Source organism: Acomys minous (genome assembly GCF_964271855.1).
Source record: "Acomys minous genome assembly, chromosome: 1".
Classification (NCBI taxonomy): Eukaryota; Metazoa; Chordata; class Mammalia; order Rodentia; family Muridae; genus Acomys; species Acomys minous.
Window position 1 is genome coordinate 153,974,467 of NC_140483.1, and position 25,777 is coordinate 154,000,243.

A 25,777-nucleotide genomic window follows, 5' to 3' on the forward strand; every position below is an offset into this window, starting at 1 on the left:
TGTTACTGAGGATGGAACCCAGGGTCTTCTGCGCAGCATGCAATCCCTCTGTGATGGGGCTGCATCCCCAGGCCTGCGTTTCTTTAAAGTGCAGTCCACATTTTGCAGCTTCTCCTGTGAGCCCTTGACACTTGATGTCACACCTTGCTGTGGTTTCTGTGGTTGTCCCCATGTCAAACCATTTTGAAAATTTTCTAAAATAACAATGAAACTCAAGACACAAATGTCACTAGTGTCTATAACTACATAATTTCACTCACACTACAAGCAGCTGATGACACTGTAAGCTAAGGCAAGAACAAGTTCACAGCAGATGGACAGCTGACTGTAAGGCAACTCTAAGAGTTCATAGATGTCAAAATATGAAAATGAATATGTGAAAATCACTAAACATACTATGCCAGGCATATTAATAACAGTGTTTTTTGAAGAGGGAAATTCAATATCCTTCAGTAATATGCAAGTTAATAAATTAGCACACCTTTACACCATAGAATTTTATCCTCTCAAAAAGAATGAGATGAAAGTATATGAACTGGTAAGAAAGTGTGTCTATAAGACTATTGCAAGGACAAAATATTAAGAAATAGAACAAAAAAGCAAGATGCTCTTCATCTTTGCTACAGGCCTCCCAGCCCTGGCTGCCCCTCCACGCTCTCCTGCCTCCCCCACCTCCACGCTTTCCTGCCTCCCCCCCCTGCCCCCCCCCCCCGCCACCCCACTCTCTCCCGCCTCCCTGCCCTCCCGCCTCCCCTCCTACCTCCACTCTCTCCCGCCTCCCCGCCACTGGGTCAATCTAATCTCCCATAATAGAGCTGAAAAACCAGACCTGCAAGAATGTCTCACAGGAAACAAAAATCTAGCTTTTAGTTCATCAGACTCTTAGGAGCTTTGCTTTCTTTCTTACTGTGGGAGAGTGACTCTGGGTAAAGTCAGGTAAACTTCCTCCCTCTCTGCTCAGAAGTACCCCACAAGTATGGAACTCATCAATCAATTGTTGATCTTTGCCAATGGTCCTTGTTAAATTGGGAGCTCTGGAGAGCCTGGGGAGCCTGGGGAGCCTGGGGAGCCTGGGGAGCCTGGGGAGCCTGGGGTGGGATGGGGTTCTTTTCTTTTCTTTTTTTTTTTTTTCTTTTTTTCTTTTTTGGTTTTTTGTTTGTTTGTTTTGTTTTTTGGGCTTTTTTTTTTTCCGAGACAGGGTTTCTTTGTGTAGCCCTGGCTGTTCTGGACTCACTCCGTAGACCAGGCTGGCCTCAAACTCATAGAGATCCACATGAGTGCTGGGATTAGAGGCATGCACCACTGCGCCCGGCTAATTACACACTCTTAACGTGCATTTGACTTAGGAAAGGAGTCATTCATTATATTTGTAACAAAAATACAAAGGAGCATATATCAAATATGACCAGATGGAGTTAAGTAATGCTTAACACTTTACAGATAGTCTGTCACATATAGACTGGTGTTCCATGCAGGGCTCATCACTGCCTCATCCACAGCTAAGGTAACTGAGGCACCTGAAGGTTAGGTAACTAATTCAAATATATCCTATTTGATGGATCTGAGAGTTGAATTTAGATAGTCTGGTTCCGGAGGAATGATACCAAACAACCTGAAATCACTCATGGGGAATCCAGAAAGAAGAAAACATGTGAAAAGAAAAAGGGGCTCAGAGCCTTTAATCCCAGCACTCGGAAGGCAGAGGCTGGCGGATCACTGTGAGTTCTAGCCACATATTCTACAAAATATAGCCAAGGCTACACAGAGAAACCCTGTCTCAAAAAAAAAAAAAACAAAAACAAAAAAACAAAATAGAACCAGTAAGAAACAGATATGGAAAGTTGGCACTTAATACATCGTCGATCAGAGTTCTACTCAATCCAAAGAAAACTGTGGTCCCTTCCATCTGAATCTCCCCACATAGTCTCCAAAAATATTCTTCAGGTAAAAAGGAGGAGCAGATAAAGCCAGCATAAAAGGGGCTTGGAACATGGCCCAGTGGGTAAAGTGTGTACTTAGCAAGCGCTAGGGCCTGACTTCACATCCCCAGAACCCACGTCAAAGGCAGAAACAGTAGCTTCTGTCCGGTACCTCCAGGACTGGGAGGTGGATACTGAGGGCAGGCTGAAGAGGGAGCGCCACTTCCGGTGAGACCTTGTCTCAAAAGAAAGGTGGAGAGTGATAACCAAAGACATTTACACCAACCTCTGGTCTGTACACATGCACACATGAGTGAACACCCCCCCAACACACACACACACACACACACACACACACACACACACACACACAGATGCAGACACCACAGATGGAGACACCCACAGATGCAGACACCCACAGCTCTCACTCCAACTGGAAAGCAGAGAGAACACAACACAGTCAAAAGCACTATTAAACAGAGGGGGGAAAAAAACCCAAATCCCAGCCAAGTTCTTTCAACTTCCTGAGAGTGTTTGTGCAGGGAGCTGTGTGGAAGAGGAGGGAAGCGAGGAGCCAGAGACCTTCACAGAAACAAAGTCCACTGAGTGTGAAAACGTGGGAACAGAGACCAGTGTCACCAGAGCACTGGCTGCAGAGAAAAGATATGACATCTGAAGGTGCTGGGGAACAGTTGAAGAAGTCACTGCTCCTGGCAATGAAAAGGCGGAGGAGAAAGACGCGTGCCCATGCGCCCTTGGAGTCCAAGTGTTGATAGGAAGATCCCACACAGCAGAGGAACCCTAAACTAGAACGGATGATTTACTCCTGGCAGAAACAAAACATAGCAACTGCACTTCACCCCTCGACTGAAGAGGGCGCTCTTAACCCAGTAATCTTATTAGCCACTGTCCAGGCCATGACTGGATGCACAAGAGCAATCGCCACCAAAATAATAATGATAATGATAATAATAATAATAATAATAATAATAATAATAATAATAATTCTATAACCAAAACCTTGCAGCTTAGACAAATTATGTATTTTTTAAACCCACAAACTAGGAAAAATTAACACAATAAATAATCATTTGGGGACATGCAGAAAACATTTCCCCTTAGAAAATTAAAACTGCCTGGCAGTGGTGGTGCACACCTTTAACCCCAGCACTTGGCAGGCAGAGGTAGGCGGGTCTCTGTGAATTCGAGGCGAGCCTGGTCTACAAAGTGAGTCCAGGACAGTCAGTCAGGGCTAAACAGAGAAATTCTGTCTCAAAAAACCAAAAATAAAACAAAATTTTAAAAAGGAAAAGAAAAATTTCAGGCCATAAGACTGCAACAACATTCTACAGAGATGAATTTGGGGGTTCATTGCGCTGTCTGAATTGTGAATTGTCACTCACACAAGTCTACTGACTCATCTCCCTGGGGTCTAAGCTTCCAAACTAGAGAGGTAAGTGGCAGTTGCTGCGCAGAAGCCTGTGCCACTTTGCTAACACAGAACAGTCGCCTGTGGACTTAGGAAAAAGATGAGTCTCGGTCCAGTGACTCCAAGCATGTGCCAGATCTTAGGCTGAAAGAAACAGTATTACTGCAGTCACACCAAATCACTAGCCAAAGGCAGGTCTACAGAGAGCAGGCATTCCTAATATGGCTTTTCAAACCCAACCCATGTGCAGGATGACATTAAAAAACAAAACAAAACAAAACAGCTTTACCAACTCCATGTGAAAAGCTAGCTGCTCACCCATTGTCCTAGTCACAGGACACCCTACAATCAGAAATCCCCACCTCGCATTGAGGGCAAAACACACTTGTGAAAATACTGCAGTGTTAAGTGGCGTGCCTCCTCCCTTTCTGACTGGGCTGCCAAACGGATCCCAGAACTCCACTGTTGAAATAAATGGGCTCCAAGGAACCTAAAAGCTGTGTGAGTTGCTTTCCTAACACAGACTCCTGAGAAGGCCATGCTCAAGCCCCGGATGTTCCACACCGCAAAGGTCAGTCCCCTTGCTCAAATGTGCCAAGGGTGATCACTTCCTGGCCATACTCGTCCCACAAAGGGAAGGACGGCTCCCCACTCACTCAGCCTCAAAGAGCAGTAAAAGCCCAACCCGACTGACAGGAAGATGCCATTCCTTGGGTCACATTTCCTATTGCACAGAGTTCCTGTGTTACAGGTCGCTGAGCAAACAAGATGCGGAATGCTGATCTCTGCGGCCTGCTGGCATTTCGTGTAGCCCCAGCCTCCAAGAACCGGGTAATAGGTTATCTGCCCACTGATGTCCCTCTGCTGCTCAGCTGGAGCCTGGCCGGATAAGCCCATTACTTTAAGCCTTCTCTACAACAGCCACACTACAATCTGTGTTGAGGGTCATCCTGGAAATTGCCCAGGACAGAAAAGATGAGACTTTGGCTATTAATCTTGTGTAATCCCGTGTGGAAGGGAAAAGTAAGACTCGGCTTCTCACTACAAAATGCGAACACACTGAATGGGACCCCTACTGCAGAGAGGAGGGCTGCAAAGCTGGACACACAGCACAGGGTCGCTAAATTGGGAATGCAGAAACAGGGTAAGTGAGCATGTGCCTATCAGGGAAAGCGTACCGACCGGGCCAAGTTTTAGCATACTAGCCTCTCGGACATGCACACATAGACGGGGCTTGACTATTTCCCCATCCCTTGTCCTGCACCTACTGACTGGGACAGTGCTCATGTGTCTGTTCTTTAATGACTCTCCTGGTAAGCCATGCCCATGAGATGGACGGCACAGGCACCGCTGTCTTGAGGATTACAGCTTTCTAAGTGTGAGAAAGCCAGGCTGCTGCCCACCCCACCCCACTCCGACTCACTAGGAGCAAGAGTGAAACGGAGGCAGAGGTCCCAGCAAGGCAGGGGGAGCCCTTCGCTCTGCTGCCACTTCAAAGGGGAAGGAGGAAGGAAGCCTCTGTGCCTGGATAAACCCAAAGAAGTGTGAAAATGGTGGAAGGGGCGTGGCAATGTGGTTCAAAGACAGAGCACTTGTCTAGGTTGTGCAAAGTCCTGGGCGAGTGGGTTTTCTAAGGAGAAGAAGAAAGGAGAGAGAAAGAGAGGGAAGAAAGGATGAAGGGAGAGAGGGAGGGAGGAAGGGAGAGAGGGAGGGAGGGAGGGAGAGAGGGAGGGAGGGAGGGAGAGAGGGAGGGAGGGAGAGAGGGAGGGAGAGAGGGAGGGAGGGAGGGAGAGAGTGAGGGAGGGAGGGAGAGAGTGAGGGAGGGAGGAAGGGAGAGAGGGAGGGAGGGAGGAAGGGAGGGAGAGAGGGAGGGAGGGAGGAAGGGAGAGAGGGAGGGAGGAAGGAAGGGAGAGAGGGAGGGAGGAAGGGAGAGAGGGAGGGAGGGAGGGAGGGAGAGAGGGAGGAAGGAAGGGAGAGAGGGAGGGAGGGAGGGAGGGAGGGAGAGAGGGAGGGAGGAAGGGAGAGAGGGAGGGAGGGAGGGAGGGAGAGAGGGAGGGAGGGAGAGAGGGAGGGAGGGAGGGAGGAGAGAGGGAGGGAGGGAGGGAGAGAGGGAGGGAGGGAGAGAGGGAGAGAGGGAGGGAGGAAGGGAGAGAGGGAGGGAGGGAGGGAGGGAGGGAGAGAGTGAGGGAGGGAGGGAGGGAGAGAGGGAGGGAGGAAGGGAGAGAGGGAGGGAGGGAGGGAGGGAGAGAGGGAGGGAGGGAGAGAGGGAGGGAGGGAGAGAGGGAGAGAGGGAGGGAGGGAGGAAGGGAGGAAGGAAGGGAGGGAGAGAGGGAGGGAGGAAGGGAGAGAAGAAGGGAGGGAAGGGAGGGAGAGAAGAAGGGAGAGAGGGAGGGAGAGGGAGGGAGAGCTCTCGTGTTCCTCAGCACTAGGCGGTAGCTATGTAGTTAACATCACTGGATTCTATGTAGCTTCCAGGAAAGTCCACAAATAAAGAGTCCCCAAGGAGCCTAAGTGTCATTTCACTGCTATTCTGAGTCAGATGGCTAGAAATAAGATTTTTTTTAAAGAATCCAAGAGACCAGTGAACACGAAGCAGTTTTTCAATATATCATCCCTCAGAAAAACAAACAAACAAACAAACAAAAAGGCCAAATCACAAAACAGCAGTTTAAAAAAAAAATCTTCGAAAAATTTCTGTCCTCTTCTCCTACAGTCTAGAACTTGCGCCCTTCCAAACCGCCCATCTCACAGACCTAGGACACAAAGGCTCATCCAGTGGATAAGCTGGGGTTCAGGCTGCCCTCTCCATTTTCTAGATCCTGGGACCAGTCTCCCGGGGCTTTTCTAAGCACAGAGGCCTGAGATAAACCCCAGCCTCCAGCTAGGGGAGGGAGGGACCCACTGCCTCCCCTAACTCCATCACACTCTAGGTTAGCTTATCTTGAAGATGACCGTAACAATGTATTCTTGCATGGCCCGGCTGTGAGCTCTCTTGTTTCTGCAGTGCCCAATGCAATGGGGATGTTTCTGTCTCCGGGAAGATGTTTCTAGTTTCTCGATCAATATCCTCAAACACAGAGACATTTTGAATTGAGATGGGAGAGAGGGCCTTCCAGGATTCTCATTGTAAGGTTGCCTGAAGTCCCCCGGGATGAAGCCATATTCCCTTGCCCAGACCTTCTAGAAGCCAAAACATTATACAAAAGGACTGAATGGTAACATCTGAGCATCCTGAATACCAGACAAAGCTGGTAGTTTGTTAGAACTGGAACACAGGGCTCTTGACCCTGTCCTTTGTGCTGTTCAACTCTCATATCTCATTTGTTGTCCTGAGGAACAAAACAGAAAGCCACACGGGCCTACCTGATACTGCGGTTGTTATGGTTGTTTGCATAGAACGTGGCTGAGTGGGCTGCAGAAGGGTGATGTTTATCGTGTAATCAGTGGCCGGGTACAGATCTAAACACACTTCCGGAGCTCGGTCTCTTGTTGTGAAGTTAAAGAAAGCAGTGTGGTAAAAGCTCTGTAGATACCACCTCTGACCCAGAACCTTCACCTGTCACAAAATGGAAAGAGGGTTGCATTAGGTTCCTGTTGGCTTGCAGCTTTCTAGGATAAGCTAAGCCCAAAAGGGCGACAAGAAACTTCCTTCTGTTAATCTGCTTAGTATTATCTTTAAGACACCAGCGGCCCAAACTGAGGACAGCCTTTACGAAGCTACTGTACCTGTCCTAGCCAGTTTCCCTCGAAGCCAGATGTGGGATTAAGATTAAATTGTGTAATCAATGACTGACTGGCAGAAAGAAACACAGCTCAGATAAATAAGATGGCAGGCTATTCTGGGGCAATCCCCTGGTGCCCACTCAAGTGAAAGGGACTGTACTAAAGCGACTGGATAAAATTATTTCGATTTTTATTTTCATCCTGAGGAATCCAAGCCCCACCACTCGGGTACTTGAGCGTTATAAGAACTACCCCAGGCTATGCTTTTAAAGCAACAATGCACTGCCGTTTCCCAGGCTGGTAAAAGCTGGTGGCCACGGAGGCGTCAAACATACAGCCATTTGAATCACGCCACTCAGGCTCCAGTGAGTCATGGGGAAACAATTTGTGAAGATTCTGGAATAACAGGACCAAACATTATCAACCGGTCCTCTTTATCTGGTGATCTTGTGAGTGTAATGGTTCAACTGAAGCTCATGTCACCGGCTCTACCACCCTCCAATCCGTCTCATTACATTCGGTCACTGGGTCATCCTCACAGGTCATCTAAGACAGCAATAACTGGCTCATAAGATTCATCTCTTGAGGCTGGAGAGATGGCTCAGCAGTTAAGAGCACTGGCTGCTCTCCCAGAGGTCCTGAGTTCAAATCCCAGCAACCACATGGCAGCTCACAACTGTCTGTAACTCCGGTTCCAGAGGATCTGACACCCTCTCATAGACACACATGCAAGCAAAACACCAATGCAAATAAAATAAATAAGTTATTTTTTTAAAAGGATTCATCTCTCACTCAAACCCTCCAATTCTCTTGGGTAGTTTAGGCACCTTAGAGATAACCCATCAAAACTTGGCCTCAAAGTTCCTTTCGTTCAACGCTATGAAAATCCTCCAGTCCAGCCATCCACAGCCACAGCTGTGCTCCAGGGTCTAGACAGCATCACCAGCAGAGCTGAGCACAAGATGCCATGGTGCCCTAGCTTTAAAGACCACTCGCTAGCAATGTGCGTATCCTCTTATGCAGACAGCTTTTGAGTGCTCAGCTTCCCCCCAGTGGGTCTAACTAGATTTCATGTATTACATAAATGGACCTTTGACATATTAAAGGCTCAGTTTCTTTTTCCATTTTACTCTTCAATCATTTTAGTGTAGGGTGTGGGTGCGTGTGGATGCCAGAGGCAGGTGCCTTCTCACTGAACCTTGAGGTCACAGATGATTCCAGCCTGACTGACCAACAGCCCAGAGGGTCCTCTTGACTCTGTACACGGCGCTGTCCCTGGCTCTTTAGGTGGTGATGGGGTACAAACCCAGCTCCTCATGCTTGGGGTAATAACTACTTTATAAACGGAGCCATCTCCCCAGGAAAAAATGTGTTTTCTTAACCAAGTATTGATTAGCTTCAGTCCTTCAGTCCTACATTGGAAAACAATTTTAATCATAGAGTAAACTATTCGGGTCCTTGAATGTGTTTCTTTTCTAGGGCTCTTTACAACATGGAAACTTAAATACTCATTTGCTTAAAATTCCTCCAGTAGCAGCCGGGCATGGTGGCACATACCTGTAATACCAGCACTCAGGGAGACAGAGGCGAGCAGATCTCTGTGAGTTTGAGGCCAGCCTGGTCTACAAAATGAGTCCAGGACAGCCAAAGCTACACAGAGAAACTTTGTCTCGATATTTCCTTCCCCTCTTCCTACCTTCTCTTTGCCTTTTATGCCAGCCACCATGCCATTGATATACCCACAACCCCCTGCTACACCTCACTCCAGCTAATTCCCATCATTTGATACGATATAACATAGTTTTTGCTTCTTTAAAAAATTGCGCCCTGTCAGAGAGAAGTGGAGAGATGGCTCAGCAGTTAAGAGCACTGATTCTTGCAGAGGACCTGAGTTTGATTCCCAGCATGCATATGGTGGCTTACAACCACTTGTAACTCCAGTTCCAGGGGACTTAACACTCCACTCCTGGCCTCCATGGGCATAAGGTACATATATGGTATTCATACACACATGCAAACATACATGTTAAAATGAAGCATAAATAAATATTTTAAAAACTGCTCCTGGGGCCAAGTGTGGCCACACACAATGCCATTCCTTTATTTGTTTCATTATTACCAAAGACTCACTGTATCACATTACAGTTGCCTGTTTATTTGTACTTTCCTATTTGTTTGAATTGAAACTCTCAGGTCATAATATGTGGAACGAACAATTAATTTTAACTTTATTGTACTCTGCCACAACTTCTAGGCAATAAAAATGACACCAAAGTAAATCCAGGATTCTTTTTAAATTTGCTTTTGATTTGAGTTTGGGTATAGAAGAAAACTAAAGTTAGATTAAAGCCAGTAGCCACACAGTGAGCTTCTTTTAAAAAAAGAAAGAAAGAAACTATGCCCAATGTGTGGATTTCAGGGCAAAGTAAGACACAAATATTAAATGCGTTGAAATGTGAGTGTGAAACGGCAGGCAGGAAATCACCAAGCACACAGTACCTTCTTTCAGCTTAGCTCCTCACAATCATCTAACCTGTGCTCACCTCTGGAAACAGCCGCCACAAACAGTGCAGACCGTCATCCCACTGGGAGTCTTTAAATATTCTGGAGCTCCCCCCTGCAGATGACCCACATTTTTGGTAAGCAGAGTTGGGGTTTCACTAGAAATATTTTAATATAGACTTGCTGCTAGGACCCATCGGAGAGCACGGGGGTATAGGCTGGGATAGAAGAGTCACGGGTCATGAAAAAGACATGTTTAATAAGATTTGAGTTCTGGGTTTAGAACAAGAGAGATGCTCAGGGGAAGAGCAAGTCACCCCGTGTGGGGAAGAATCACTCAGGTTTTTTTTTTAACGATGAATTCAAATGACTATTAAGATAAGAATAAGGGATCATCTTACTTGGTACATTTGTTCTGATCCAGCTTTCCTAGAATGCCTGTTCAACTTCAAACAGGTTTCATTAAATACTGAAATATTGAAAAGTCCATCATCTTCTAAGAGATCATCTTCTAGAAGACAAGAGAACATGTTAAAAAAAAAAAAAAAAAAAGGTTGCATCAGCAGGCAGACAGATCATGGCTGAATGTAAGTGCGGCTGGAACACTTTCCGAGGTCAGTAGGGTATTTAACACAAAGAGCACTGCATGTGCATTTGGTGTTACAGACTTAGGCTCAAGTACTATTAGCTCTGTAGTTTGTTTTTTGGTTGTGTGTGTGTGTGTGTGTGTGTGTGTGTGTGTGTGTGTGTGTGTTCTCAATGCTCAGGACCCTCCTCTGGCCGCCTTCCTGGTGCTAGCATTCCAGGCGTGCACCGCTGCTCCTGGGCGTTTAACGTGGGTTCTGGGGATGGAACTCAGTCAGACCGTCTTGCTTAGACAGTAAGTAATTTACCAACGGAACCATTTCCCAGGCCCTGACTCTCTTCTGGCTTTTCATTTATTTGTGGTTTTGTCTTTGAGATTGATTTACCTTCATTTTATGAGTGTTTTGCCTGCATGTTATGTCTATGTGCCTGCTGCCCTTGGAGGCCAGAAGAGGAAACAAACCCAGGTCCTCCGCAAGAGCAACAAAAGCTCTTGACCACAGGCCCATCTCTCCAGCCCCCTCGTTTTGTTTTCTGAGAGAATCTCACTTTGTCGCCCAGGCCTCCTCGGATTTGCCATTAACCCAGGCTAGCCTCTTACTCCTAAGCCCTCTTTCTCAGCGTCCTGAGTATGGATTACAAGGCATGCACCAGCACTTTCAGAAACACATCTACTCCTGAGTCGTATACACGTGGCCAAGTGAGGCTCAGAAGGGTTTCGTCTAACCTTCATTTTCCTATTTACAACATCAACCTATCCAGCTTGCTTTCTTACAGCGTTGACAGTTGGGAGCGAAATCCCGGAATGTTGCCGAAGAGCTGTGTGACCTTTGTAGACAGTCAGCTGTACCTGGATGGGCCATAATAAAATGTCTTGAAGCATCTCTCTGGACAGGCATTTTGAGAAGAAAGGAAATAGTGTGTAAAATTCTATGGGTTAGAAGCCTGGAAATGTAGATGATGGGGCAGAAGATGAGTGCTCTCACAGCAGACAGCCTTCCTCCAGCTCCTTAGCTGTGCTCCGCTAAGATAACCAACAATCAACCAAGAGGCAGCCTTATTCCAACCATCATATAGAAAGTCGTTCTCTACCTCCTGCGGCCAGAATATTCCTGCAATCCTTTATTCCCTCAACACAGTCAAGAAGATACTCCATACGATAAGTTAAACAACTCACTTTGAATCTTGGAGTAACAAGGTAATTTCCAAGGAAAAGCAAATTTCCTAAGAAATAAGCTTTTACCTTTTCTGCCAGTGAAAAAGGTGGTCTGTTTGTCTGTCTGTCAGTTTTTCTTTCTATGATGTTGGGGAATCGAACCCGCAAGCTCACATGTTCACACCACAGTCTCTCCTCTTGAGCTACATCCACAGCCCCTAACAAAATTTTAAACCTTTCTTAGGGAGACCCTCTTTAGTCACCACTTTTAATATATAAGTCTCCCGTGGGCGTCTGTAACATCTAAGAAGCAGTCACAATAATGGCAAATTATTCCAGTCAAAATCAGGATTGCCCAAAGCATTTTCACTACTGCTAACATATGCAACACAAGGCAATTAGATGAGAGGCAATAGTCCTGACCGTAACTGGAAAACGTGAAACTATGGCTCTAAGATCGTGAAGACCTGCCATATCTCCTTTATCTTCACGGTGTTTAAAGTTTTCTCAAGGATGTGGTGTTGGGGGGTAGGGGACAGCCATAGGAGTGTGCAGAACAGCCAACGTATACGTGTATGAAATGCATGGAAGAAACCGTATACATGTCTACAACTGTACACAATCAGAAGACAAGCAGAACCAGTGTCTGCAAGTTCCCACTGGAGACAATTTTCATGTAGTATAGCCGTTGCAGCCTGAATTCAGAGGAAGACGGGGCTGGGAACAAAGGCATCTGGCTTCTACTCCCCACACCCACTCCTGACAGAAGTGACTGAGAATAACTAAAAATGGGTCAAAATTTGCATCGGGGTTGGTTGCCATATGCAAGGGAGACACACGAGGACATTTACACTTAGCATAGTGTAAAAGAGGCCCGGGGTTGGGGAAGCGGGTAGAGCTATTCAACCTGCCTTCCGAGCAAATGAGCAAGGTCTCCAAAGTTCAAAGGAAAGACTAGAGACCTTGAACCTGGGAAGGAGGCCATAGGGCAGTAGTGAAGGCCCTAGTGGAGTGTCAGTCGGCTAGCCCCCAGATCTAACTGCATGTCAGAACCACACAGACACAACATCTCTAAAGTGGTGCTTGGATTTCTATGGGGGTGTGCTTTAAAGGTCACCAGGCAAGTCTCCCATCCAAGTACTAACCAGACCCAGCACTGCTTAGCTTCGGAGATCAGCTGAGACTGGGCACATCTGGGTGGCATAACTGTAGACTTCACCCGAGAGGCAGTCAGGGCAAAAAAGGTGCATTCGCTGCCGTTGCTAAGGCAAGTGGTCATTCCTTAGCACAGTGGAGAGCAGCAACATGGAAGACTGTCTGAGTGGAGACTTCAGGGCCAGAGGGTCCCATGTGACAAAACCGCTGGGTTGACGGGGATGCTTGACTCTGCCACTTCACTAGGCTGCGCTGCTGTGCCATCACGAAGCCAGGCAGTGCAGAGCTGGCCAAGGCCAACAGCTGCACAGGTCACCAGAACAAGGCACTCAGAGAGGTGAGCTTCCTCAGAGCTGCTCCTCAGAGGCAGCCCACTCACTCAATCATCAGTAAACCCTTCCCAGAGAGGGCTGAGATAAGCCCGCTAATGTTATCTAGTGAAAAATGAGGCCAAAGGGAGTGACATCCATCTTATGAGGAAGCATCAGTCTACAGAGCTTTATCTTCCCAGAATAAGGAATCTAGAAGCCTCTGAGATGATTCTCTATCACACTATGAAAAGGGAAGGAGAGGGAGGTGTGTGTGCAAGGTATCAGGGGTTTTGGAATGTTTGTTTGGTTGTTTGGTTGGGGGTTTGGTTTTTAGAGACAGGGTTTCTCTGTGTGGCCTTGGCTGTCCTGGAACTCACTCTGTAGACCAGACTGGCCTCGAACTCACGCAGATCCACCTGCCTCTGCCTCCTAAGGGCTGGGATTAAAAGCTGTGCACCACCACTGCCCAGTTTTGTTTCAAAGCAATATGATAGTAAGTTTAGCACCCATTCTCTGGCTTTTAATACTAATTTCTTGAAAACATCCAAAATGACTCTAATGAAATCTAAAGGAAATGTTGAGGGAAGCAAGAGAAAGAGCTGGGATTTCCCCCACACACTCCTTCCTCAAATAGGAAATGAAAGTGCACAACAGCATTTACAGCACAGTATACACACACACACACACACACACACACACACACACACACACACACACGAACACAGTAGGCATGGCGTACATTCCCAGAAGGCAGAGTAAAAAGGACATGAACATTAAAAAGGAGAAAACAGGGGATTCCACGTAGGTGTATGGGGGCTGGGAGTGAATCTCCAACACTCTGAGATGGAGATTTGGTGAGAAAAATCATTCCTGTGCGGACAGAACAAAACCCCCAGGGCACTAGGAAGACTCGCCAGGTGCACAGCATTCATGCGCCTCAGACGGAAGCTTCCTGAGAAGACCGTCCCCTCCTTCACTGTGGAACTCTCAGTGGCCGCTACCAGGTCAGTCAGCACTTACCACGCGCATGGACTATGTGACTAAGGCTTAGCTTTACGGCTAAAGAAGTTGGTTGTTGTTGTTGTTGTTGTTGTTGTTGTTGTTGTTGTTGTGTTTTAATATCCACACCAGATTACCTCATAGCATTAGAGACAGTGGGGAACTTGGGGTGTGACTGGATGCTAGAGCCTATGTTTAGCTTGTGTGAGGCCCAAGGTCCGCTCCTCTGCATCTCCTCCCCCTCCAAAAGGAAAAAAAAAAAAAAGAAAAGAGAAAAGAAAGTCACACCTTCTTCCAAACCCCCCATTAAGGTGTTAAATCCCAAAGCCGATGTGATCCATTTACAGAATTCTAAAAACAAGTTTATATTTCAAGAATTTATCTCCACTCAAACTCTCATTCACATGTGAAGGCAACAAAAGACATTCTCAGATCATTGTGGGCTCAGAAAGGATCCGAATTCCACGGCGAGAAAAGATAGAAATTGTCTTCTGGACAGGTGAGCAGAGATGGAGGAAGAAACAGGAAGAGGGTTTCAGAAAGGCTGGCAAGTACAGACTGCGCCAATTAAAACACACGGAGAGCGAAATGGCTGCTGAAAACAGTGCTACAAGCAACACAGGACAAAAACAAAGCAGCGCCAGACCAACCGAGCCAGCAGCCTAAGGAAAGGAGGGGAAGAAATAAAGGAGGGGACAACTCTGTCTTCCTCACGCAGAAGTTATCACTGCTGGAGCAGTGACACTGGTAAGCTGAGACATGCACCCACATAGGCCTTTTTAAAAAATGGGGTCAACTGTAGAAGGAAAACCAAATCTGTGCTGTCCGACTCACTGAAAAAAGAAACCTGTGGAGGGGATGAAAAGAAAAGAAACAAGGGGCAGAGTGATGTGTTATTTGAAAAGGAAAGAAAACGTTAGAAGGGAAGTCATAACCCAGGAAGCAATGACGTAAGTCTGCTCGCTTATCCACTCTGTGTGTTCTTACTCCTAGGGTCGGCCATGGAAGCCTCACCCACACAGCTCACAACCATCTGTAATTCCAACTCCAGAGGATCTGACATGTAAATTAAAAACAAAGATATCTTATTAAAAAAAAGAAAGAGAAAGAAAAGGAGCCGGGCATAGTGGCACACGCCTTTAATCCCAGCACTCGGGAAGCAAAGGCAGGTGGATTGCTGTGAGTTTGAGGCCAGCCTGGCCTACAAAGTGAGTCCAGGACAGCCAAGGCTACACAGAGAAACCCTATCTCAAAAAACTCCACACACACCCCCCTCTGAAAAAGGCTGGAGGTGGGGCAAGAAGACTAGAGGAAGAGACAGGCCATGATCAACAAAAACATGTATGAAAATATCATAAGGAAGCAGGCACGGTCATATACTAATTTAAATATGTACTAATGTACTGTGGTGGTTTGAAGGAAAATGCTCCCCCTTGATGCATAGAGAGTAGCACTATCGGAGGGGTGGCCTTGTTAGGGGAAGTGTGTCACTGGGGGAGGGGAGAGGGGGCTTTGAGGTTTCAGAAGCTCAGGGCAGGCCCAGTGGCTCACTCGCTCTCTGCCTGTTGCTGCCTGAGGATTTGGAAGTAGAACAACTCCCAGCTACCTCTCCAGCACTGTGTCTGCCTGAGTGTTACCGTGAAGGCAACGGACAAAGCCTCATGGCAACGGACAAAGCCTCTGAACTGTAAGCCTGCCTCTGTTATTTTCCTTTATGAACTGGTCCTGGTGGTGCTCATGCTTTTAATCCCAGCACTCCAGAGGCAGAGACAGGTGGATCACTGTGAGTTCGAGGCCAGCCTGGTCCGGAGTGAGGTGGGGTGTGAGTGGGGGGGGGGGACTCCTTTTTAAGAGTTTCCAGGGTCATGGCGTCTCTTCTCAGCAGTAAAACCCTAACTAAGAGGTGTATGTATGTGTGACTACCTATCACACTAATTGCGTGATGTGATACAATCATAATTAATTCTGAAAAGGGGAAATCAGCACAACAATTGTGCAATTAATGAAAGTAAGAGCAAAGAGAACGTGCATTAGCACATTTTAAAATAACTATTTAAGCGGAAGGAAAATCAGCATAGCGATTAAGTCCCACCTTGAACGCAAAGAAGACAGAGCAACTGACAATGTCACAGGGATTCTGTCAAAACTTAGGTCTGCGAGGGGGAGGGACGCCTTCAGGGCTTTTATTATTAAAAGGAAAAATGTGGGACTATGTTGAATTTTGCATTCAATTACAAAATTTAAAAATGTTCTGGATAGCCGCGTGCAGTGAGTGGTGCATGCCTTTAATCCCAGAACCCCGGAGGCAGAGACAGGCAGATTGATAGCTGTGAGTTCAAGGCCAGCCTGGTCTACAAAGAGAGTTCCAGGACAGCCAGAACTATTACTCAGAGAAAACCTGTCTCGAAACACCTGTCCAACAACAACAAGAAAGAAACAAAGAAAGAAAGAAAAGAAAAAGAAAAAGAAAAAGAAAAATGGTCTGGGTAGGATGGCACATTTCTAATCCCAGCACCAGTGCAGGAGGATCAGGAGTTCAAGGCTAGCATCAGCTACATAGTAAGTTTGAGGATAGCCTGGGCTACATGAAGCCATGTCTCAAAAACAAACAAACAAAACCCCAAGAATTTACATATGTATCAATAAAACCAACTTAAGGGAAGCATAGAGAGGAACTAATAAAAAATTAAATGGATTTAACTAGATAGAAAAAGGAAAATACAGTTTAGAAATCAGAGACTGTTCTCTGGAAAGGAGAATAAACAGATGACCCCGGGGCTGGTGGCTTAGCGCACTGGCTGCTCACTGAGAGCAGGCCTAACAGCAGCGCAAGCCTTTAGTCCCAGCAGGAGGCTCTCAACAAGTTTAAGGGCAACCTTGGGTAATGAGTTCCAGGATACCCAGGGCTTCATAGCAAAATCCTGACCATGTGTGTGTGATGTGTCTGTGTGTGTTTGCATATTTATGTGTGTGATGTGTGATGTGTGTGTGTGGTGTGTGATGTGTGTGTGGGGTGTGTGTGTGTGTGTGTATAAAACTGAGGAAGATATCCAAGGTCAATCTACACATGCACAAACAAGTAGGCAGGCACTCTACCCCTTACCCTGGTACATACACACACACACACACACACACACACATATCAAATTCTAGAAAACATGAGCTGACAAAAATCATGGAGAAAACTGACAAAGAGGTCAACAAATTAACCTCCTAAAGGGATGAGATGTAAATGATCCTATGAGGCAATCTGTCTAATCATAATAGATGGGAAAGTTCCAGAATGATGTAAACTTTTCCAGATGTCTGGAGTGTGGTATGTGTATATGTGTGTGTTTGTGTTTCTATGTATGTGGAATATGTCTGTGTGTTTGCATGTTTATGTGTTTCTATGCGTGTGGTGTGCGCTTGTGTGTGTTTGCACGTTTATTGCACGCTCACAGGTGTGAGTACAAGCCTGTGTGTGTGTACAGCTCCTCATGTACAGCTACAAGCAGCATCGCCTGATAGTAGCATCACATACACACCATGTGCAGGAGGGTGGGGTGGCAGGCCTTGGCGGTGGTGCCACGTGCAGACAAAGAGTGGAGCAAAGTTTCAGCTCTGTGTCCAGCCAGTGTGACCCATGTAAACCCCAATCCTCACTAGGTTACCTTCAAATGTAACCTATTTCCACTCCCAACAGCACAGAGCACTGCACACCCAGCGGCCGTTGTGCCCTATGTCCCCTCATCCACTAGCTTTATTTTAGTTTGGATCCCAAACTCCAAAATCTGGAAACTATTAATCCACAGCATCGATCAACACAAACTCACTTATGAGTGCATCTTCAAAGATATATTTGATCTGGAGGCTTACAAGGCCGTAATGCAGACTACTACTTCCATGGCCTTAAAAATAAATTTCCTATACACAGACATCCTTCCCTGGATCACCCCCACGCTCTCAGAGCCAACACACAATGCTGGGTCCATCTGATTCCAAAGAGCATGGGTTTTTTTTCCCCTTAGTAGAAAAGTCACCTGAGGGACAATCAGATATTCATAAGAATGGCTGTCATTCTGACTCGGTAACAGAGGCCTTGATGCCCTTTGATGACCTTGTCAAGGAGACATGTCCCTGAAAGCCCACAGGAGTTCACTCACTACAGTTTCCCTAGTTATACAGGAATTTCTTATTTTTTCCACATTATATACCTGAAGTAAAATAAGTTTTATTCATTAAAAAGTCCTAAGAGGCCTAACTTCATAGTTGGCCTTATATTATTTTAAAGGGCAAGCTGTCTTATTATTTCTGCCTGATCTTAGGTTGTCATCTCTCAGTGAATAGGGACAGCAGAGTCTGAGGTAGGTTTTCTTACGAGGACATTGAACAACTAACTACAAATAATCAGTGGCACCAACTGCTGCTCAAAGTTTATTTTTAAAGTATTAGTAAATATAAATTCTCTTCTTAAAAATGTTTGTTTTCTTTTCTGTGTGAATATGTATGTATCTGCACACAAAAGCCAGAAAAGGACACTTAATTCCCTGGAACTGGGGTTCACAGTTGTGAGCTGTCATGTGGGTGCTTGGAGCTGACCCGCTACAAGGGCAGTAATGGCTCTTATCTATTGAGTCGTCTCTCTGGTCCTGAAGTTTCTTTGTAAAAAAGAACTAACTTAGCTTGGCCGGCGGTGGCGCACGCCTTTAATCCCAGTACTCAGGAGACAGAGGCAGGCAGATCTCTGAGTTCAAGGCCAATCTGGTCTACACAGCAAGTTCCAGGACAGCCAGGGCTACAAAGAGAAACCCTGTCTCGAAAAGAAAACAGAAAACAAAAAACAAGATGGCGTAGTTGGCAAGGAGCTACTTAAGCACTGCTACCTGTCTTGCCAGCCAGACCAGCTCATAGTAAAAAGCAGGAGCTGACCCTTCGACCTCCCTGCTCCTCTTCTTTCTTAAGCAAGGGAAAGAAAGGCCTGTTGGGCTTTCTAGAAGAATAAGCTGTGAGACCCTCTACCCCGTGTATACCTGCAATCCACGTCTAGTGTCTTTCTTTACTACCCATTTCCAAGGACTCAGCTGAGAAGCAGTCTCCACTGCCGTTCAGCTGGATAAGAATTTATCCTCCTGCGCCTGCTCTGGTCCTACCCACGCACTCGCCTTATCCCTCCGCCCACACCAGCAGAAATCCCCTGACCTGTAAGTTCTCCACAGCCCCTGCTCACAATTCCCGCCCCCCGCCCCCAGGAGGAAATGCGGCTTCCCTCTACCTACCAGCCATCTGGAATTCAAAGCTGGTGGGCACAGAGCGCCTGGGAGGGGCTGCAGAAATGCTCACGGTGTAATTGGCGCCTTGTGGGAGGCGGAGGCACACCTCTGGGGTCCTGCTCTCTGTGGTCACATTGATTGTCCCCTCGTGAACTGCCGCCACAGCCTCTGGCTGCTGTCTCTCAACGTGGACCTTTAGAAGACGAAAGATATGAGGGTCCAGCAGGTCTGCGATCAGACTGGCTGGCACCTCACAGTGCAGAGAGTGTTTCTCTGCTGTCCCACCTCAGATACTGTGTAGCCGGGAGCTGGGGGGGTGGGGGGGGCGGTCTGCTCTGCCACGAGGTGCCACTGAGTCCTGAGCTGTGACAGAAGGGAGAACTGTACATGGGGACGCTCTCCTAAACACAAATGATCATCGGGGTTCTAATGCCAAATAAGCATATGCTTCCAGCCGTGCTCCGGGGGAGGAAAGCACAAGTGCTTGGAAACAAGCAATAAGAAGACTCCAAACACAAACGCACGTCCCCACCACCACACTCTGTCCGATGGCACATATACACACATGTTAGACCTAAAATATGCATGTAGCCTAAAAACCCCACCCACTTTTTAAAAAAGGGCAATGGAACTGGAAAACAATTAGGGGACTAAGCATCTTCATATTTCTCGTTCAAACGATATAGTCAGTGGATAGCAGCATTAAACTACGATCTGGTTGATGTTTTTGTAGCTACAGAAGCATCGTCATTTTAACCTTCCCAGTTACCTGTGTGATAACAGCATATAAGACCTATTAAAGAAATAATTCTTTTCTAATGAAGGGAGGTTAAAAGGAGCTTCAGAACTTGTCTTGACTCTGTGTTGGCTCCAACTGAAATGCCAATGTGGGTTTTTAAACATCTTTGTTTAAGGAAGTAGCCCAAGACACTTTACAAAATGAAGGAAGCTCACCTGGACTACACCAAGCCACAGCAGTGATTACCTGGGCTTCTTCATAAGTTAAAATATCTGCAGCTTGTTGCTATACATTTGCAAACAAATGTGGTTTCATTTTGTATGACTGAAGGAAGGAAGGGAAGGAGGAAGGGAGGGAGGGAGAAAGGGAGGGAGGGAGGGAGGGAGGGAGGGAGGGAGGAAGGAAGGGAGAGAGCAAGGGAGGGAGAGAGGAAGGGAGGGAGAGAGGAAGGGAGGGAGGGAGGAAGGGAGGGAAGGAGGAAGGGAGGAAGGAAGGAAGGAAGGAAAGGAGGAAAAGACAGCAGAAGGGAGGGAAGCAGGCAGTGTGTGTGTGTGTGTGTGTGTGTGTGTGTGTGTGTGTGTGTGAAGCAGGCAACATGCATGCGTGTGTGGCGTGCGAAGCAGGCAGTGTGCATGTGTGTGTGCACGTGTGTGTGAAGCTCCTGTGTAGGCAGGCAAGTTCTTCAGGCTGCCATTTCATTTCTGCATTTGCAAGGCACACCAGCTCACTTTACTTACCGTGTACGTGATCTGGAAGTTTACCCTCTCTGGGCTTATTTGCCACCTCACACAGGAGTTGTTAAACACAGACGTGTTGTGAATTTCTATCATAATCTCTAGAAAAGAAAAAAGAGAAAGAGGAATCTCCTCGTGAGCCACATCAGTGGGCTTCCAGGGAACCCTGGTGGAGCCAGCGCCTCACCCAGCTGGTGTCCCTGCTGCTCACCAGTCACTCTGGTTCAGATGCAGAACTGAGCAATTCAAGCAATCCAGATGGTCCATCGTGAAGGAGCCTGGCCCACTGCCTGACCAGGCAGAAAAGGAAAAGATACTGCCTGAGGGTGAGGCAGAACTCCAGCTGTGATTAGCCCGATGGACCACTGGATGCCACTGGCGGTCCACTCTAGGCTGGAGCAAGGCCCAGAACTGAGTCTTCCTTACCGCACCCCAACTCCACCCCACCCCAGGACAAGGAAGATCTGCATCCACCTCCCTCATCTTACCCTGGGTGGTAGGCATTCATTCAGGGATGTGGCGTCATGAAGGATGACCCTTCGGGAGAAGCTTGGGATGAACTAAGTTCTCCACAGAGTCCCTGATCTCCTGGGACTCCTCTAGCAGAAGTCATGAGATCCTGATCTGATGAGAAGCCATGATTTCTCGGGGTTCTGCTTTTTAAAAACAACCTGCCCTTTTTTTTGTTTTTTGTTTTGTTTTGTTTTGTTTTGTTTTGTTTTTGGGTTTTTTTCGAGACAGGATTTCTCTGTGTGACCTTGACTGTCCTGGACTCACTTTGTAGACCAGGCTAGCCTCAAACTCATAGCAATCCACCTACCTCTGCCTTCCAAGTGATGGGATTAAAGGCGCCACCACCGTCCTGGCCCAACCTGCACTTCTATTTCATGTGATGAATCTGACAATGTGGGGAAACACACGGGTTCCCTTAAGTGACGTGGTTTCCAATGGACTCAGCCAGCCGACCACTTATGAAGTTACTCAGCGTGGCATGGGAGAAAACTACCTTTTCGTTTCTGAAAAACCAAACTTCCTACAGATAAAGTAAAGCTGTTTCTATTTGCAAACGACATGACCTTATATGCAGATACCATAAGGAATTCAAACCTTAAAAAAAACAAAAGCAAGCCCACAAGCCTATGAAGGCTAAGAGATCAGCAACACAAGATTGCTAAGCATTTCTGCACACTAGAAACAAATGATTAAAGGATAATCAAGCAATTTCTTTTACAATAATGTCAAAAAGTTGGAAACAAACAAACCAACAAACAAAAAACCTCAACACTTTAAAGTCACTGCACAGCGCTATCCAAGCTTTCCTGTGCAGCCGGGCATTTCTCAGTTCTTGAGGCCAGTGCATGTCGGCCCTACATACACTCTGACAACATGTCTCTTATTTTGAGGTTTCCTTGTTGTGGCTCATGCACTCTAGCACACACAGCCTGGAACTGAAGAGGAATTCAATCCCCTCCGGCCAGGAGCTAGCGGACCAGTCACTGCCCTTTGTCCCCCTGGAGCCACTGCCTTAAGTGACTCAAGTGTTCACAGCCTTTCAGAATGTTGCATCACAGTTGGGCAGTCCCTCTCGCCCCAGGGGAGACCAGGATGCTGTGGCATCCCCACAGCGGCTCTTTCTTCCCTCAGGGACTCCTCTTGGTCCCTGATTCGGCTTCCTGCGATTTTACTCCGGGTTACATAATAACTTTTGGTTCTGTTTGGAGAGAAACCCAAGGTAAAACCTCCATGGAGATAAGTTAGAAGGGCTACTCAGCTCATGAGCACAAGGACTTGAGCTTCATCCCCAGAAGCCGTGTGTGTGTGTGTGTGTGTGTGTGTGTGTGTGTGTGTGTGTGTGTGTGTGTATGTGTGTGTGTGTGTGTGTTTAGCCTGACGGGCCACTGGAAACCAGTGGAATCCACTCAGGGAGGCTGCAGCAAGGCCTGGAGCTGAGTCACTGTCTCATGCTTATAAACCCAACACTAGAAAGATGGAGACTGATGCATCCCTGTCCCGCCTAGTAGGTGAGCTTCCGAGTCAGCGAAAGCCCTCCTTTCAAGAGCCCCAGTTTGGTACCTAGCACCCGCATCAAACAGTTCACAACAGCCTATAGGTCACAACAACCTATAGGTCACAACAATCTGTAAGTCCAGCTCCAAGGGACTCAACACACCTGTGCACAGCCACACAGATAAGTCATTAAAAATAATAAACCTTGGGGCTAGAGAGATGGCTCAGTGGTTAAGAGCACTGCCTGCTCTTCCAAAGGACCCGGTGTTCAATTCCCAGCAAGCATATGGCAGCTCACAACTGTCTGTAACTCCAAGATCTGATACCCTCACACCAACACACATAAAATATAATAATAATAATAATAATAATAATAATAATAATAATAATAAACCTTTTTTAAATTAAAAAACAAAATAAATGGCTCCTGTGGAACAACACTCGGGGTTGATTTCTAGCTTACACACACACACACACACACACACACACACACACACACACAAACACGCACAGATAAATGAGAATGATAATTAGACATTAATTAGCTCCTGTTTCTTTCCTATAGTAAATCTATTGCCAGCCACTAAGAGGGAAAAGGAACCTGAATCTTCGACGCCTGTAGGGTCAACACAACTCTCTTGTACAGAACCAAGGTCAAATTTGGATTCCTCTGATCTCTATGTTCACCAATGATTTTATATATTTACTAAATCGGTCCGTGCTGGCATTGTCCAGACTCTGTCCCACCACACCTGTCTGTTTTCGGGTAAATCCAAGCTGTATGTTAGTAAATGAGAATAAATTGAGGCTGAGAAGAAACACATATTTCTGTAGAGATATCAGAGTGTATCAGCTATGAAGCCTAAAAAAATGAGTGAGTTTCTACATGTTTGGTCCTCCTCAGAACACAGATAGTGTGGAAAAAAGAATCCGTTTGTCTGCATGAATAAGCAAAGAAACCTAATGGCCGTGCTGGTTTACCTCCTCAGGTAGCAAAAAGTGGTGCTGATGCCAGCCTGTCAGCCGGGATAAACTCTTGAGTGTCACTGGCTACTTCTGCTGCTGCCCATCAAGGCTCCAGAACTTTCAGCATCTCTGCTCACTCACACAGCCTTCTGATGATAACTCAGCAGCTGAGCCCGAGGAAACAGAACTATTTCCTCCCTCGCCTTCTCCCTGAATTGCCAATAAAGCAAGCAGCATTCCTATTTGGGGCGCCTGTGTCACCCAAGTAGAGATTAGAAAAGGGTTTCCTTTCTTGTTCTTCCTTTTTGCTCGTTCACTATGACAACTGTAAATGACATCTCAAAGACGCCATCTGCCTCTAGCCTGTGCAATGCTCTGCACAGATGGGACCCAGATCTGATTATAGCGACGCCAGATATCCCATCCCAAAGAGTAGATGCCTTTTCCCACCAAATACCGAAAAGCAAGTTGAAAAGACTTTTTTTTTTTAACAAAAATACCAGGTGTTAAATGTCTGCATTAATGCTGCCCTTTGGAAATAAAACACTTGGCAAAATATACACTAGTTCTAATTATGCCGATAATTGAAAAACACATAGTGGCTGACAAGATGGCTCAAGTGGCTGACAAGGTGCTTGTCAACAAGCCTGAGGAGCAAACAGACTCACATAAGTTGTCCTCTGACCTCCACGTGTGCGCAGTGGCATGGCACACACCTACCCACACACAACTAAGCAAACAGATGGCATAAAATTGAAGAGAAGGAAAGAAGAAATGACATGTATAAAAGTCTTGTTTGGACCGGTCTCCTCTTCCATTTACTGCTGGTGACTTGCAGAATTGCTCCCCGATGCCAAGCATCCTACTGTGCCACACACTGAATTGTGAGGAAGACTAGACCAACAGCTCCTCCCTCAAGGAGCACGTTGTCTAATGGAAGGAGCAAGCGCGGATACAGGCAAATTGCAGCTCAATAGCTCAAGGCTCCACACAAGCATGGTAGGGGTTACCAGGCCAGGAAGCCAGCAGCTCTCCCTGGAGGCCCTGGGAAATTCAGTTTCACGGTGGGCACAGACTTGGAAGATAAATGGCTGCAGAGCAGGGATCAGAAAGAAGAGCAAGTCTGGATCTCAGGCCAGCGAAAGGGTGAGGCAGGGAAGAGCGGTGGCCGGGGGTGGGGGGGGGAATGCCAGGTGGGCACACAGGAAGCACAGGATGGGGAACGGCTTGCTTGCCAGGCTGAGGACAGACACGTCTCTGAACGGAGACAAGCTGCCGGATAATGATGGGGACAGTTTTCCATTTGGAAGGAAGCACTAGGCTGCAGAAGAACCGGAGGTCGTAAAATAGAACATAATACTATTTACTCAATGGTAACTATATGTCAGGCTCAACCTGCTCCTCACAGGCCTGATCTCATCATCCCAGCAGGATGAGAAGCAATAATAAAAACAATAAGGGTGAACAGTTATTGAGTTATAACTATGGACCGGAGAGTATGCACAGGACTTTATCCTTCAAAATAACCTGATGACTGGACATCTCCGTGTCCATTTTATAGTCTTGGGGCCTGGATGGTAAGTAACTTTCAAGGGTCAGACAGCATGAGGGACCGAGTCCAGACTCACAATTAGACGTGTCAGACCCTGCCGCTAAGAGCCTTTGTCCTGACGTAGTCAAGAGGTTACGAGGTGAAATTGGGCTACTGTGTTACAAAACAACAAACAACTCTGAAGAAGATGAACCGGAGGCAAGGGAGCCGGACAGAGGAATCCAGGCTGACTGCCAGTCTTTAAACACAAGAGTCTGACTGAACAGCCCTTCACTGCTCTCCCAAGAAGAGGCAGAGCTGGCCTGTAAGAGAGAGCAACGAACTGTGTTGAGGACATGTTAGCTATGAGTTGTCTGCTGACTGTCCGATGGAAAAATAGCCCTCCAAGCCATGGATCGGTGGGTGGAAATAGAAGATGTAGGGCGGGCAAAAGTAATACATCCAAGTAGGTCACAGACAGGGATTCAGGGGCAGGACCCCGAGAGACACTAACATCTAGGGAGACCCAGGGACACAGGCGGTATAGGAGGCAGAAGGGATGTCGGTTAGAGAAAGTACACCCAGGAAGTGAAGCGTGAGGGCGTGGCCTCCCTTTGTTCTTACTCAGCTCCCTCACTCCAAGCAGGTTGGGAGGGTGCAGCGGGTCATTAAGGCCAAGGGGCAAGGTCACGTCCTTCGTTTCCACCCTAGCAAAGGCAGCCTCCCTTTCTCCCACTCTTTATCTTTTTACCCGATGAAATGCCCACTC

At 46.9% G+C, this 25,777-nt stretch overlaps 1 protein-coding gene across 6 annotated transcripts in view; it reads right to left on the reverse strand.

The window, feature by feature from the left end:
• Positions 1 to 25,777, reverse strand: part of SUSD1 (sushi domain containing 1) — a 120,014-nt gene that overhangs the window by 40,875 nt on the left and 53,362 nt on the right. For 4 of the 6 annotated variants that reach the window (XR_014773102.1, XR_014773103.1, XM_084749702.1 and 1 more), the window contains 4 exons: positions 20,508 to 20,605; positions 19,038 to 19,224; positions 9,975 to 10,084; positions 6,712 to 6,904 (listed from right to left, as the gene is read on the reverse strand). Coding sequence is in view for 4 of the 6 variants with exons in the window: in XM_084749702.1 (XP_084605828.1) it covers positions 6,712 to 6,904; positions 9,975 to 10,084; positions 19,038 to 19,224; positions 20,508 to 20,605 (588 nt within the window). In the remaining 2 variants the exon portion in view is untranslated. The remainder of the gene's footprint in view (positions 1 to 6,711; positions 6,905 to 9,974; positions 10,085 to 19,037; positions 19,225 to 20,507; positions 20,606 to 25,777) is intronic. The other 2 variants (XM_084749701.1, XM_084749704.1) reach the window with 2 other exon arrangements.